Here is a 17,200-nt window from a genome sequence, read left to right as displayed (position 1 = left end):
CCAGTTTTTTTCCAACCGACATACAGAGTAAGCAAGTTCAGGCGGATTTTAGCCAGAGTTCAGGATTAAAGTCAGGGTAGTTTAAACATGCTTCCTGGAACACCCCAGGACATCCTTGGTGAGGAGCATTCAATTGTTCTTCACTTGCTAAGTTGAATTTGCTGGTGGAGGAGGAGGCTGGACAGACTCTGTAGGCCCAAATGTATTGTGGGAGTCTGTTGATAGCATCTGGTTGAACCCATTGTCTCAAGGGTCTTCATCTCCAACATACTGGAGAACTTTACCCAGATACTGAGGAAGGCTGGAGATAATGAGTCAAAATCGATAACATTTTCCACCTGTGACTGATCCTAAACGGCGGTCTTTGAGTCTCTGGCGCCAGTTGTGGCAGGAATCCACAAATTTGGTGGTGATTGCTGGATGCATTGGATGTCATTAAGCTGTTAAAGGAGGAGTTCTATTAGGACCTGTTTTTTTAGAGGGACGCTTGAATCCAGCCGACATGCCTTCTGTTGAGAAAACAGAAACTGGGGACTGAAGTGGGCTAGTCCATCACCCAGTCCCTGCAGGGCAAAAAGCTCCTCTGCACACACGCCAACAAATACACTTTAACAAGACGCCACACATTATTCCACACGTACTCACAAAATTCCACACACTTACTTTCTTACACAACCACACAAACATATAGAGACAAACACATTTATGCTCACAAAAATAGATACATGCACGCACTTTCACACACACTGGAGTTTAGGATCTAATCCACACTTTGGAATCAGAAATCCAGAAATACTAAAAGGGGTGGGGCCTCAGGGATGTGACACACGTGAGACGGGAAACAGTGGAAAGGGACAAAGACATGAAAAAGAAAACCCAAATTCAGAAAGATTTTCAACACCTGGCAGGAGGATCGTCAGGGAGCAGAGACGGTGGGATTTGAAGGGTTGTCAGAACCTAGAGGAAGGATGAAGATAGTGTGGGAGGCAGCAGGAGAGATAAACTATGTTAAGGAGAGAGTGGGAGGTGCACAAGAAAGGAAGGATGAAAGAGGAGTGGGTGGATGAATACTGAAGAAAATGAGGAGCAGAAAAGCTGACTGTGTGAAAGACAAAAGGAGGAGAGCATGGACAGAGATGGAAGGATGCTGCTGGCAGTCTGAAAGCATTTCCCTGACAGAGAGTTGACTCGGATTTTTGAAGACCTGTCTGGGTTCTCCTGGAAGAACATCCGAGTTCCTAATGGTGAAAGCATGAGGCTGAGCATGAAGATGAGGATAAAAGGTATGCACAGCAGGAGCTCAGAGGTTATGAGGAAGACCGATTGGAGCTGAATCAGTTCTGTTTTGGATCAGGATTCTGTGATCCACGTTCAGGACCTGTGTGCAGATGTACATTATCTTCCAAGTTTTTTGAGTAATCACATTACATCTTATTCACTAGCTGAAGTAGTGTAACTTTGTCTGAATGTTGACTGTACAACATGTGAGGGGCTGAACAGCCCGGGTTTCTGTCCTGTCATGTTCCACAGAGGAAACGCTCAGATGGACTCTGCATCACAAAGAGCTGGAGATAGAGTAGCACAAATGGAATAAAGGGGGGAGTACAGCGCCTGTGTGCTAACGTGTGATAAAGCAACCGTTTGGAGGAGGGGGTATGGGGGGTTGGAGGGATGGAGGCAGCGAGCGGCAACTCTGATGTGTAAGCATAGATTAGGTTTAAGAAACCTCCTCTGTTGACTCAACTTGTTAAATTTCAGTGTTTGGAATAAAGAAATTGTGTTTTATCGAGCAAACACACCAGCAAAAACACACAAATTGATACAGATGCACACACACAGATACAAAATGAAGACACCCACACACAGACATCAATGTAAACAGAGACACACACACCAAAGATGCAGACACAAACACATGCACACACGCACCCCCCCACAAACACATACGCAAACAGACACACACACACATGCGGCATATGTAGTCAAGCTAACACACAAAGCACAAATGGAAACACACAGACTTACACAGACAAACACACTAACATACCTAAACACTCACACACCCACACATGCGAGCACACATGCAAAACACACAAACACAGATACAAAGAAAAGACACACAAAAGTAAAGCAAACAGAGATACACAACAGAGATGCTTAAACAGACACAACTAAACAAAGACCAACACAAACACACACAAACCGACTCACACAGAAGGGTGCAGCCGTGTGTCAAATGCATTACTGTACAACACAAACAGTTTTACTGCACAATAAAATTCTACCTTTGTTGTGGCATCATTTACATGTTTGAGATTCTCCGCAGACCTTTGTGTTTTAGAGTGTGTGTGTCTGTGTGTGTGTGTGCATGTGCAGTAATGCGCTGCTGCTCGCTCGTTTAGCTTGTTGACACTTTGGGGTCAGAGCCATGCAGGGTGAATGGTGTTGGCTGACAGCGTGGAACCTCTTCATTATCCCGCCATAATGTCCTCATCGCCGTTGGCTTCTCGCCCCCCACCCCCCACGTTTCATAGACTGGCCCCCAAACACACATACACACACACACACACCCACACACCCACACATTCAGCCCGTACCCCCAACCTCCATCATTCCTGCTCTTTCCAATATTACACCCCCTCCCTCACCCTGTTATTCGTCCTTCTTGCTACTGTTCACCCCCCCCCCCGTCCGTGTAGGTGCTCCTCTCTCTTTCTGTCTGTCTGACCCCATTACTCTGAAATTACTTTTTCCACTGTTTCATGCTTTCTCCTTTTGTCACGTTTCTTCGTCAGTTTGCTTTCAGTCACCGCCCTCCCCACCGTCTCTGTGACTTTTCTCCACAAACAAGCTCACCTCCAAAAAAAACTATCTGCAGACAAACTGCACAGGATAATGAAATCCTGTCCAGATTACAAACTACATCTACTCATGACTGTAGGAATGGGCCGGCTCAGAAAACAAAAGAAACTTGGAAATCTTTTTTCCCCACTGATGTCTGAAAGCAGCGTTTGAAAACATGTAACACTCTGATGTCGTTACGTAATGTTTCAACAGAAGGACCAATGTCCACTGAAGATCTGACAGCCAAAGATCCTCTCCTGAAGTGTTCACAAACACCAGTGACTCTGAACTTCCTGAACATTTTCAGAAAAGCCGCCGCTGCTGCTGCGGGCTGTAGAGTGGTGGAGCGGTTGCACTCTTCACAGTGAGAGGGTTATGTTCAAATCCCAGCTGAGTCATTTCTGTGTTAAGTTGGCATTCCAGCTTCCTCGCATGGTCCAAAAAACATGATTCATAGGTTAAAGAGGTCTCTAAATTGCCCCTAGGTGTGTACATGGCTGTGTGTGTCCCTGCAACAGACTGGTGACCAAACCTGGCTTGGCTCCAGCAGCCGTGACAGGGATACACAGAGTAAAGGAGATGGATGGACTGATGGATGGATGCTGCTTCTGTCCCAAACTGCTGATTCAATCATGTTCTCTTCCAAAAAGGAAGTCTGTTATTTTCAAAGTAATGGTTATGGCACCTGACAATTTTCAAGAGCTTTTCTGGCTCCTGGGTCCATGTGGTTCTCCTCAAACGGTGGTCTGTAGGTCAAACACCCACAGTAGATTGTGGAAGTAAATCTTTACTGGGAAACCATCTTTTACCATCTTTTTTCAGTTTTCTCAGGTTTCTCCTTCTCCTTTTTCATTACTGAACAAGCATTCCTTAGAGTTTGAAGGTTCACCAATCCGTCCTGGGAGAGGATCCCTCCTTTATGTGGACATCCCTGAGGTTTTGTCTTTTTTTCCCTATAATCAGTTTTTTTAGTAGTTTTTCCTCAAGAGAAGGAGAGTTTAAGGGCAGGGATATCCAGGGTCTGTCTAATTTAGTTTAGCTATTAGCTATTGTTCATATTTTATGACGGATTTGCATGTTTTTGTACAAGTATTGGTGTGAATGCAGTTGAGAAAACTGTTGTGGAGTTGGACTATGTAAATAAAATGATAGAATGATATTCTGACCCAAGTCTGACAGGTAGGATGTAGATCCTACCACAGAAACGTCCAGATCTGAACCTGGATCTCTATGCTGCTCCAGGTCAGACCAGACGGACTCGCTGGTTTTAGCTGATGCTCCTCAGAGCTCATGCATGACCTGCAGCCATGAGCATGCTAGGGTTAAGCTCACAAAATCTTTTAGGTGTAATTTTTTGAAAAGAAAACTGTTTCACTCCTTCCAGATGAGCTTATTTCCTGTGAAGTGTTTCATCATGCCTCCTGTTGTCTGAGTCTGAGTGCAGGAAATGATGTCCGCTGTTGAAGTCCTCAGAGAGCTGCAGAAACACTCTTCAGCTCCTTCATAGCAGGAGCCCACAAACGCCTTTGTTCTGGACTGCTGTAGAGAAAACTACTCTGAGCCTTTGATTAGATTTCAATTAATGAAAAGCTTTCCTGATAATGATAATTGTTCTCGTTAACCACCAAGAAGGTAAAGAGCCAATTAGATGATCAGGCGTGCTTGAGTCGTCGTCACACTCAGAGGAAGGAGGCTGCTGCAGACGTGTTATGAAAGGGGGCAGGAACTGTGTCGCCACAAAATCAACACAGCTGGTCACACTCAGAGGAAGCCTGATGCTGATGAGGAGGGCCCCCAGGTGCAAACGCATGAGCCCTGCCGTCCAATTCTGATTTGACACGCAGTTACTCTGCAAAATTACAAAGATGAAGTGCTCCCGTCTTTGCAGCATTGTCACATGCAGGATCATTGTGTGTTAAGGTTCTGATTAGGATCTGATGAAGTCTAACGTGCTGTATCACTATGATATGATAAAGTCACATGCCACTGAGTGGAACAGGTGACCTCAGTTGCCTACAAATTTAGAGAACAGCCATGAAAGTAAATGTTCTGGTTCCAAAGTGGACCAGACGTGGGTTCGGATTTGGGTTTTTTCTCAGGTTTGGTGTGTTTATTCTGTCTATTTTTTATACTGTCTTCTTTTTTTCACAACTGGTAAAAGCAATGTTTTTTTAGTCAGACCAAATTTGTAACCATCTAGAATGTTTTGATATTTTATATATTTTGAAAAACCTTCCAGATTATTTTAAGGACTGTGACAGGCTTTTTTTTTAAATGGGTTGTTAACCGGATGGCCTTGGTGTCTGTACTAATACTATGGATTCTGCTATGGACTGAGTTACTCTGCATTGCATTAAGCGAGTGATAAGCTACAATCAGATACGGTGTGATACTGCCAGAGACGAGTACAGGATGAACGAGGCAGGACAGAGTTGGGGTCCAGATGAACTCCTCTTCCAGCCTCCTGCCTTCTCTTTTCATGTGACAAAGAAAATCACTGGCTAAGGTTGTGGACCTTGTAATCAAGGACATTCAGTAAATTGATGCTGATCTTTTCAGCCCTACAGAGTCCAGCTGGGACTTGAACCTTCTTGGTGTGAGGCAAGAGCGCTAACCACTGCCCCACAGTGCAGCCCTTTAAAAAGAATTCCCGACCTGCAGAATTTGGGCTGATTTCTCCACAGTGTTCTAATGTCCTGAGATCCTGTTCCTGTGGGACACAACCATCACCATCACACCAGCTGATGAATTCCCCCATGACCGGGGACAGGGGATGAGCGGCAGCCCATCTCCTGTAGCAATTAATATGTGTATGAATGAGTATCATGTGTTGCAATAAGGGGTGTGTGTACTAAAAGGTGTATTTCAAATTTGGCAACTTTGATTCGTCATTGTATGAATGTATAACTGATGATTGCATTTTTGTTGTGTATTATTCTTATTTGATTGCTTGAAATAAACCATTTCAAATCAAATTCAAATCAAAGTATAGTCTGATCCTCAAGATGTACACCAGGAAAACCTGTCCCCCAGACTGCATAAAGGGAAAGCCGAACAGAGTCTGTGTTTCCAATACTCAAATGCGCAAAACTTTATCGAAATTCTGGAAATGTCGAAAAAACACAATTTCGCAAATTCATTATTTCCCTTAAATCATAATTATGCGTATGAACACAAACCAACTCACACGATAAGTCATCCAAAAACACGCATGTGAGCAATACCTTTTTCTACAGATACATTCCAATTTATGTCTGTGTATATCTCATTTCAATGTATGGAAGAGAGGGAGGATGATTAGAGATCGGATTTATTGACTTTAAAAAGTTCTCCAAATTCATCGGTAATCCCGTCTCCATGTCTGGGTTCATGAGATCATCCAGTCTCCTGCTGCAAAAACATCTTTCCACCGCTACTCACGTGTCTCTGTGACCCACATTAGTTCAAGAGGGTAAAAACATTTTTAAAGGAAGACTAGAGGATGTTTTTATTATTGTCTTGGTAAAAATAAGAAAAATATCATAAGATTTAGGAAGCCTGAGCTGGCTGCCTTTCCGTTCCACAGCAGCGCTCCATCTGCGACCAGCCAGCTGAAATTCTGGCAGGGGAAATACATACCTTGGCACAACCCTGGGATTTGGCGAAGCGACCACAGGCTGGCGACCTGTCCAGGCTAAATCCCTCCTTTGCTCAACAGTAGCCGGGACGACTCCTGCAACTCTGCGGCCCCGGTGGGTTAAGAAAATGAATGCCAACTGTCTGTGCAGAGTTGTTGGTCACGTGACTCATTTGATTTGAAAAAAGTGTTTCTATTGCAGCTTGGCAATATACGTCCATTTCGATACACCTCAAAAACCACTTCCTCCAAACCCAAAAACTTTTCTTTAATAAATATGAGTCTTTTTGAAATTGGTTTCCATTGGGCAAATTTCTGATCACAAATGCAGAGTTTCATAGTCAATGGAAACTCAGCGTTTAAGAGGTAAAGACATGGAAAGAGGTGGGGACTCACAATAAGCTCACACCTGTTTGGCGACAGTAGTTGGCATAGATACATATATGACTTAGAGCAAATCGGACCAATCACTGTTGACTGGTTTCAAAATGGTAGTGCCCGTATCAGGAAGCAATGGTTTTGGGATTTGGCCTCATTTCGCAAGAGCTGGAAGTAAGACGTCACACCTCGGTTCATCCATTGTTTTTACAGTCTATAGTCACCGGCGACTATTCACGATGTCTTGGAATTGTTGTGTCATCCAAATTTGAAGACACTTTTTTCCACAACTCTCCACCTGTAGGGATGAGTAGGGTTAGGGAGAACCCGGATTTGGATTCAGCCTTATTTTGTTTTCTTTCGGGCCCCTTATTTCCATTTTCCTTTTTTGCATAAAAGCTGCTGCAAAAGTACAACTGTTGCAGTGATGCTGCTGAAGGCGCCTTAACAGGACCGGACACTTTTTGGTTTTGTCTACAGACTCTGACAAAGAAAGATGGAGAGAAGGTGTGAGATGGGATTTATTCTAATTTGTTTGGGTTTATTTAATGTTGGGAGTTGGGTCATCTAGACCCACTAGACAGTGCTCTGAACCTTTTTTCTTCAATGATTTGTGATCTTCACTGGTGTCCATGGATTACATGAAATCTCTCCACCTTTATCCACTTTTGTCATGGTAGGGAGAACACGTCAATGCAAGGGTGGGGTCATCTAAGACAGCACACGGGTTACAGAGAGTTTGTCAGCTCCGTGAGGCAGGGTCCCATCCGGATCAGCATCATTTGGCTTCGGAAATCCCTCACAGTGAAATCAAATCTGCTTCCTCTGCTGGAGATCTGGCTTTCCTCTACAGTCGATTTAAAAACAAGCAGCCTTGCTTTCCAACTCGTTTTTGCATTTCATTTCTGTATTGTCACCGCGTTGCTTTTGAAAGCTCTGGAGTTTCTGAAATGTTCTTATGCATAGTATAAGTATAAAAGTATTATATGTTCTGAGGAGATCCAGCTTCTTTGACAAAAACAAACAAACAAGCAAACTTCATTAGAGGATCCAAAAAGCGTTCTGCACCCCTCAATTAAGCCCCCCCACCATGATGGACCGAGGAGGGTCATTGTCTGCAGGCCAAAAATGGAGATGAATCTCAGAAACCAGACTGATGCCGACCCTTTCATCACAGCCAGTATCTACCTGACAGAGATCACAGTTACCTAAAACAGGATGAACACGGTCCACACACACTCCAGCCGGGGTGGAGGGGGGGTTCTTGAATTCATCCTTCAGAAAAGCCGACAGCCAGAGGAGGACAGAGGGAGGAGGTGATAGAGGCAGATAATGAAGGGAGCACGGAAAGAATGAAGTGGCAGATTAGAGGGGGGGGGGAGTAAATTGAAAGTATTGAGTGACTGCAAAAGGAGTGGGGAGGTGGGGAGGGGCTGGGCAAAGAAAAAAGGAGCAGACAGGGGGATGTGTTTACCCCCAAACAAAGACGGAGAGGCTCAGATCTGCAGGTAGGGAGGGCATGAGAGACGGCTTTCAGCTCACAAGAGACTGAGCTGACCCCAGGTGTGGGGCCAGAGCTGTGTGTTGTGCGCATGTAGGTGTGTCTGTGTGTAGGGGGGCTGTGAACATAATCTGCTACAAATGAAAAGTATTTTTTTTATGAGCTCCATCCATTGTTGTTGATCATGTGATTCAGCTCTTCTTTGTGCTTTTTTGTGTGTGGGGGGGGGGGTGCGAGGGGTGCGAAGGGTTATGTTTGACATCATGACACAGGTGGAAATGTCAGGTGCGTGTCTGTAGAGGGCTGTGTGTCTGAAATTACCTGTGGACCCTGGAGCTGCAGCTTCTCGTCTGAAATGATGCTTCGATCTGAACCTGAGGATCATCTCACTCCACGGTTGAACCATCCAGAGACTCAGTTGATTAAGTCTCCGTGTTTAACTGCAGCACATTTTAAAATGATAGCAGACTTTTGCCGACTTATTCATCGTTCTAAGGGAAAACAGCAGCAGCAGCAGAGGCTGTTGCAGAGCCCTATTCACCCACAACACACTCAGAAAGGAAAGACAAGTCTTCTTGTAGGAAGACGTCACTGCTAAATCCCTGATTGGTCAAAGTTCAACTGGTTGAGCTCTCAATGTGTGTTCAATAGATATCCGTTTTGTACGTACAGGCCAGAAATGGACTCAAAAACTTGTGTAGCAATGTGTGAGTGAACCCGAGAGTTTTTAACACGGTAGCCCGAAATGCATATTTACACACGTGTACTTTTCATTGGAAGTGGTTGCTTGAACGAGTGTTGCAGAGGTCGGTTTGAATGTAGCTAAGGCTGAGAGAGGAAGGATAACAGACCTGACATTTAATTTCACAAAATCCTCTCCTGTTTAATCCCAATTGAATGATTTAGAAAATCTTTCTGACATCCTAAAGCATCACTATATTAACAATTAAAAAAACATGACATGCCGTAAACACTTGCACTAAGATCCTTTGGTCAGAGTTATTCCCTCTGGATTTTGTCATTTGTGCCTCAAAGGAGCACAAAGACATCTAGAAGTACATGGGATTCACACCATCATCAGTCCTTGGTGACTGACAGATATCTTGCAGACATTTAAACGGTACTATTTCTGTTCAGAAATGTAACCGTACAAGAAAAGCTTCAAAATTTTAAAATAAACCCATTTTGTGAGAAAAAACATCTGGTTTATCCACACGGAAGCAAACATTCAAATTCATTGTATAAAAATTGGAACTCTGCAGAACCAACATCCAGGGGGCAGATCTGAAAGCCCAAAATCTTCTGTTTGAAACCCACCTATCTGACACAGACACAGATGACTAAACAAAAAGATTTTGCTTTTCTATTGCTCTCAATATAATACAGTCAAAACATCATGAAATTGACTGACCATTTTAATTTGGCATATTGCTCATTTTTGGGTATTTTGACATTCTGTCCCTATATTTACTTATTAAAGACATTTTTATCGCAAATATGGTATGTTGTGGCGTGGCAGGCCTCAAAAACCTTTGGGTAAATAAATTCTCCATAATTTTTAACAGAACAACTGCATTTCCTGAAGCGTTTGCCAGACCTAAAAGAAATGACATTTGATTCTGTCACTTTCCTAAAAACGTGGGCAGGCTTTCTGAAATATAGGGGTGTAACGATAACCGTATCACCTCATCACTGCATGTTTTTTGGTTGTTGAAAGTTCTGCATATGGTGCGTGATTGGACACATTAATTACATTCATCTTTGCTCATAATTTACTTTTTCTGTTAGTCCTGTGTTCTGACTTCAAGGGCTTCTGGGGGAAACCTTTTATTACTGTTCTCCTTCACTCCCTCCTGCGCTGCACGCGGCTCCCTCTACTCACACACAGGCGCGCGGTTTCAGCAGCACACACACATCCTCACTCTACAACAGAAGTTTCCGTCTCGCGAGAAAATATGACAAATTTACTGCGTATTACTGTTTTCCTTCACTCTGTAACACCAAACATGAACGCGCACTGTTAGATTTCGGTGAATATCACTACATGTTTTGTTTGGGAACTATTTTGTGCAGCGTAGCGTTACGTGTCTGTATAAATAAAGGCGGAGCCTCCTGCCCTGTGTTCTTCATGGGTGTCAGGCTCATGGCTACCGGAAATGTGACAAAGTGTCTGCAGTCTGTTTATTACTGTGCAATATATAATATTCTGAGAAGATGTCTGTACCAGAGAGCACAGGTGAAGCTTCGCGTGCAGCTAGAGAGCGGTCCACTGCAGAAGAATCAACACACACCCCCAACACACTTGTGCGCGCTCCCTCCTCCAACACACGCAGCACACCGACACGGATACACACAGTCATTCTACAACACCTGTAACCCTTGTGCTATCCTAGGCACTTTACCATTGGGAGTTGGGTCATCTAGACCCACTAGACAGTGCTCTGAACCTTTTTTCTTCAATGATGACAATGACATCAATGACATCATTCACTGGTGTCCATGGATTACATGAAATCATTCCACCTTTATCCACCTTTGTCATGGTAGGGAGAACACGTCACTGTAAGGGTGAGGTCATCTAAGATAGCACAAGGGATATAGTTAGTTCATTAGTTAAATAGGTAGTTGTTACTGTTATTTGTTAATAAAGAATACTGCGTTGTAATTGTATTCATTTGCGACGCGGCCGCCGGTGGATTGAGTGTGGGGGGGTGCGGTTAATCGCGACACCGCGCCCCTTGTTGGTTGATCAAAAATCCCACACCGTCACAGCTCTTTAAAAATATGTGCATAGTTTTTCCTGTTGCTTTCATTTCTCTATATAATGTCCCCTCCTTAGACCATTGTTCACTCTTAGAGTTGCGTTGATTTTTTTCAACACAACTCTGCATGTTTTTTTTATTTTCAAACAGCTTAGTGTGTTCTATGTTCTGATTGGCTGGTAATCTTGTCAATCAATCTCCTCTGAGCCGGGTCTCCCGCACAGAGAGACAGCATATTCATCCTGCCGGATTTAAATAAATCTTCCGTCTTTGAGCAGATCTTTGTTTTCATTAAGAAAGACTCAACTTGAAATTTGAGAGTTTAAACAAGAGAAAAAATAAGGAAAACATTCACCTCTGTCTCATAAAAAGCTTAGAAAGTTTGTTGTGAGAATTTTTTCCGCCTTATAGCATCTGTAATCCGATTTCATGGATTTCACCTATTACAGGTTTTTATTGAACTTCTCCTCGTGATAAATGAAGGAACACTGTATTGCACTTTGATGTGCAACTCAGAGGAGGACAAACTTTAGTTAAGTCAAGAGTTCCACTCCCATCATCTTCTGATTTCTTGTAAAATCATTTCCAGTGGTCTTTTAATTGCGCTGTTTTTAGCCTAAATCAAAAAAAATTGTATCGTTTACTAGGACATAATTTCTGCAGAGCGGCAGTAGTTCATTAGAAATTCACCTCTTGTCAATCAATCTCCTCTGTGCTGGGTCTCCCGCACAGAGAGACAGCATATTCATCCTGCCGGATTTAAATAAATCTTCCTGCCGGATTTAAATAAATATTCCAAGCCCCTGTCTTATGGAATAAACTCCCAGCTCATGTAAGAGAGGCCGACTCAGTTTCTACATTCAAAGCTAGACTGAAAACATTCCTCTTTGGACAGGCTTATTGTCAGACTAGTTAGTATTCAGAGATTATTTAACATAATGTTAATTTGTTTAAATTAAACTTAATAATAACTATTTCTTTTAAAAGGCTGCTAGAAGTTGAAGCTGGGGTAACTATGGTGCACTGGGGTTCTGTCCTCTTTCCTGTTTTTACTTCTACCCTTCCTCTCCTCTATTCTTGATCATAATTTATCATTTAGTTCTCCATGCCTCTGTTTGGTGCAGTGCGATTCATGTATTGTCCCTCTTTTCCTCTCCCCTCCTGGGGAGTGGGAGTGCTTCCAGACTCCAGTTGGTTCATCCGTGCTCCTGTTCCTGACCGTTTACCTCACCTTTGCTCGCGCTCCTACACCTGGCTGTGGATCCTGCCTCTGGCTCATCTCTGGCTCGTCTCTGCTCTGTACCTGACCGAGTACCTCGTCTCTTCTCCTGCTCCTACACCTGGCTGTGGTTCCTGTCTCCGGCTCGACTTGCGCCTTTGACTGTCCCCACAACCACGGCTGGATGAAGCTCGTCTGCTGGACTTTTATATATGTAGTTGTAGATTTAGATAAGTTAATTCTTCTCTAAGAGTTCTGGTAAATCGCCTGTCCGTCCTGGGGGAGGATCCCTCCTTCATGTGGGCACCCCTGAGGTTTCTTCGTTTTTTCCGGAATCCGGTTTTTTTGGGAGTTTTTCCTTACCGCGAAGGGGGGTCTAAGGGCAGGGATGCCAGTATAGCTTAGTCAGTTTGTTAGTTCATTTTAGTATTTTTCTATTGAACTCTTTGTATTCGTGATCCTTTTGATTTCATGTTTTACTTCGAAGCCCATCGAGACGACTGTTGTTGTGATTTTGGGCTATACAAATAAAATTGAATTGAATTAAAATTGAAGTTGTGGGCAGGTCTGTTGGGGTCGAGTAAGCCCGCCCCCTTACCATCATCTATCTGTTAAAACACTCTCCCTCTAGCTTACAGCCCCTCACAACCCCAGCCTAACATTACAGTACAAAGTGAAAATCTGAAAGCACTGTCTGGGTCTGATTACATAAATCCACAGATCCAAAGACCTGTGGTCAAGGGGGAAAACACGGTTAGAAAAAAGAATATTGAGTAGGTAGGTGAGGAGCATACGATTGGTTAAAGGAGATGAGAACACTGTAGGACCTAAAAAGTAAATGTATCAGTGTCATGGTAGTTGATTAGTCTATTTTTGTTTTACCTGATGCTCTCGCATCACCTGCGGGGATGAAACAGCCTACAGGAGGGAGGTGGCCAGTCTGGTGACATGGTGTGAGGACAACAACCTCACCCTCAACACAGACAAGACAAAGGAGATGATAGTGGACATGGAGAGGAGGAACCCTCATCAGCCGCTTTTTATCCGGGGTCTGGAAGTGGAGAGGGTGAGCAGCTTCAAATATCTGGGGGTCCACCTCAGCCAGGACCTCACCTGGACAGTCAAGACCTCACAGCTGGTGAAGAAAGCTCATCAGCGGCTGTACTTCCTGGGGAGGCTGAGGAAGTTCCCAAAAAATCCTCAGCAACTTCTACAGCTGCGTGGTTGAGTCCGTCCTGACCAGCTGCATCACAGTGTGGTACGGCAGCTCTACCGCCATGGACCGCAAACACCAGCAGAGAGTGCTGAAGACTGTGTCCAAGATCAGCAGGACTCCTTTGCCCTCGCTGCAGAGCATCTACAAACGCAGGAGAGCTGCCTCCATCATCAAGGACCCCACCCACCCGCAACCTGGTCTGTTCACTCTCCTCCCCTCTGACGGAGGTACAGAAGTGTGAAGTGCGGGACCACCAGACTCAGGAACTTTTTCTTTCCCTCTGCCACCAGACTCCTTAACAGCTGACTGGAGTCTGGAAGGACAAACTGCACCTTGCACACCCTCATTGTTCGCTTCAGTTTATCACTTTTTGCCCATTTAGAATTTGCACATCTTGTGTTTTTATTTGTTTATTTTGTGTGTGTGTGTGTGTGTGTGTGTGTGTATGTTTTGTGTGAATTTTCAGTTTCCTGTATACTTTTTTGGCATTCGGAGCAGACAGCAAAGTAAGAATTTCATTGTGCAGGGAAACCCGTTTCTTACTGTGCATATTGTCATGGTATTCAAGACTTTGAGACAGACCCAGATGCTGGAACCCAGAAGTAACACAGGAGAGTTTTAAGGTAAGTGATTTGATTTATTTTGTTCTTGTAGGTGATCTTCCAGAGGTGATGTCTTCGGCTCGAGACTGCAGTTGGGTAGCAGGAAGACGAAGCGTGGCTGGAGGGCATCCGTGGAGGCTGAGAGGGCATGAACGGCTGGCGAGGAGAGCGCGGATAGAACAGGCGGTTCCGGAGGAAATCCCAGGTAGAACTCGTGGTGATAGAGTCCTGGAACCGAGGCGCAAGGCAAAGTTACTAAACAAGAATTATTTCTTGCCATAAACATGAGAGACCAGACAAGCACCATGGACGACCAACGAATACTGGCTGTGGATCTCCTTAAGAAGGCAGCAGGGCTGATGAGGTGAGTGGCAACAGCTGGGAATCCTCCGGAGCAGAGCAGAGAAGGGCGGGGCTGACGGAGGCACCATGACACATATGAAAATAAACCCTTTGAATCTTGAATCTCTTGAATCTAGTGTTTCTGTGTTTGTCTCTTTCTGTGTTCCTAGACCCCAACCTGTGATGACACATGGCCTTACTGTGTGGTTCTGCTGCAGGTAACTTCCTGTCAGACAGAGTTCTCTCCACAGGGTTCATCCACCTCTATGCTCAGTGGAATTACATACTCTGTGAAATACATCTCTGCAGCTCTTTCACAGGAAGCAGCAATTTTCTGGTCAACCAAGACATCAAAAGAGCAATGGAATTTCAGAATAAAAGCCTCTGGTCACAGAGGGGAGCAGCACAGTGGTGTGCTCGTGTGCGTGCACGCATGAGTGCAGTGTCAGGAGGCTCAGCAGAACCACTTCCTCATATTCACGTCTCTCTCTCCCTTTCTTTTCTTGGTGCCGTCACCTGTTCATTTGTCGCTGCTTGACAGTTCTCATTATTGCTTTGGCAGCAGCTCAGCGTGTCCTGCCAAAGCAAGACACTGAAATGGAATTTGAGAAAAGCGAGTGTGGGAGATTGTAAATGAAGAGAGGGAGGACGATGTTGACAGGGGGGGAGAGATCAAGGGGGGTGGGGGGAAATGAGAAGAGAGGAGACAAAGGAGCAGGGAGGAATGTTGCAGCATAATTAAGAGTATTTAACTCTCACCTGAATGACAATGAATCTGCAGGAACAGCTCTGACACAGGTGTTAACATGAGACAGGCCACCGCAACACCCTACTCCTCCTTAACCCCCTCCTGCATTTGCTGTCTCTCAAGCTTGCGTGAACGTCAGCTCCTGTTGGGAGATATTCTATTCAGATGAGCTCAAACAATAAACTATATCTGAGCTGCTGGAACATGCCACTGCATTTTTGAGCTGGAGTCTTTTCCAGTTACTTCCAAGGATTGAGACACCTTGTGACCCGTCCAAACAGATGGATGAGTTTTTGCCTTTTCCAGACTCCCCTTTGCTTTGATAGTCATATGGACTCGTCTTAAGGCCCGTACACAGCGGGACGAATTTCGCGCGCGATATTCGCTGATGTTTAACGCCTCGTGACGAAACAAAGGGCACCAATGTGAGTGTGCACACCGACGCGAAAAAACGCCACGGGTCATAGCGTCACTTTTTAAAAAACGACTCAGGTTCGTTTTTTTGGTTTGACGCGCTGCGTCAAAAACTATACGACCAATGAGAATGGCGCTTTTGCACACGTGTCTGGAGCTTCTGAAGTTACAATAAAACACAATTTGGGGGCGCTCAAACACAAAACTGTCTTGCTGAGCACACATACGTCACGGCAAAGAAGATATACTCCAAGTAGCGTCTACACTGCCGCGAAGAAATAAGACGAAGAAGAGGCTCTCACCGACGGACATTCTAAAATATCCCCGAAAACACTCATGATACATTTTCAGCTCTTGTACCAGTCGAAAAAACTCCCCATGTTCTTCTCTTCTCGTAATTATGGGATGTACCCAAAATCGCCGTCTTTCATCATTCAACAGAACAATAATTTCTTCATCGCTGGAACTGGAGCTAGTGCTACTGGTGCTGGAAATATTTATGTTTTCTTTGTATGATTCTGACAAGCGCGTAAATACTTGCTCTCTTCTTCTGAGTGAAAAGCGAGTTTAAGAAGCGTAAAATTGCGCAGCGCCACCTTGTGTACAGGAGTATTTCTGTTTTACATTAAGCGCCATCTAATGTCAGGGAATGAAATTGCATGTTCGCTCGGCTCATCGTCAGCGAAAATCGCCTGGGTGTGAACACAAAAAACGTGCCGAAAAACGCTGGCGAATAACGCTGGCGAATATTCGTCCCGGTGTGTACGGGCCTTTAAGCTTTGGGACAATCGCATTTGTGGTGGGTCTCTTGTGAAGTGTTGTTTAAGTCTTCAGGTTCTAGGCATGGGGTGTGTGTGTGTGTTAAATTCTATAACCCCCCCCCCCCCCCCCCCCCCCCAAAACCACAATTAACTAAAGAAATACAAATGACAAAGAAACCCGCAACCCCTAAAGCAAACACACAACAGATCTAGGGAAGAACAGTCCCTCAACAGTGCACAAACCAGTGTCCTGCTTGTGCATGTCCCAAGTCTGTCAAATGTTGGAGGTGGCTGGCCTAGCCGTGGACTGGGTGGGTGGTTGCCTGGACTGTGGGGCGGGTCTCCCTCAGGGGGCCCTGGCTTGTGCCTGGGGTTGGAGTGGGGGGATGCTCAGAACTCCTGGGTGGCGGTGGGGTGCTCGTCTGGGGCTGAGAGTGCTATCCTGGGGCGGGACTCCGCGTTGGGCCCTCAAGTGGCGGCGGGGGGGGGCTGCTTGTCTGGTCGAGCTGGAGCTTGCACTCTCTGTCACCCCATGGCTCCATGCTCTCTGGCTTTAGGGTCCCATGTTACGGTCCTGCTTACCCTGATGTGATCACCCAGCGGGCGGTTTTTCTCTATCTTCCACCGTGGGGATGTTGGAGGGGTCCGGACTGGGGTCTTGGTGTGGGGATGATCCTTCTTTTCACATTCCATCATCCAGCTTAGAAGAACGTAAAAACTCACTATAGCACAGGTGCCATCTCACCTTTGCACAAACAGTTTGCGTGATTGAATGAAATATTTTATGTGTTGGTCTG

At 44.9% G+C, this 17,200-nt stretch overlaps 1 protein-coding gene across 1 annotated transcript; it reads left to right on the top strand.

The window, feature by feature from the left end:
• The first annotated feature begins 870 nt into the window (after positions 1 to 870).
• On the top strand, positions 871 to 16,531 carry LOC144994845 (uncharacterized). The gene is made up of 4 exons (XM_078953903.1): positions 871 to 1,283; positions 14,191 to 14,343; positions 14,430 to 14,502; positions 14,651 to 16,531. The coding sequence occupies exons 1-4, from the start codon at positions 1,253 to 1,255 to the stop codon at positions 14,700 to 14,702; spliced, it is 309 nt and encodes a 102-aa protein (XP_078810029.1). The 5' UTR covers positions 871 to 1,252; the 3' UTR covers positions 14,703 to 16,531.
• Positions 16,532 to 17,200: the final 669 nt, after the last annotated feature.

Source organism: Oryzias latipes, chromosome 10 (assembly GCF_053564925.1).
Source record: "Oryzias latipes strain Hd-rR chromosome 10, Olatipes_Hd-rR_3.1".
Taxonomy (NCBI): domain Eukaryota; kingdom Metazoa; phylum Chordata; class Actinopteri; order Beloniformes; family Adrianichthyidae; genus Oryzias; species Oryzias latipes.
This window is presented reverse-complemented; position numbering and strand designations above follow the sequence as displayed.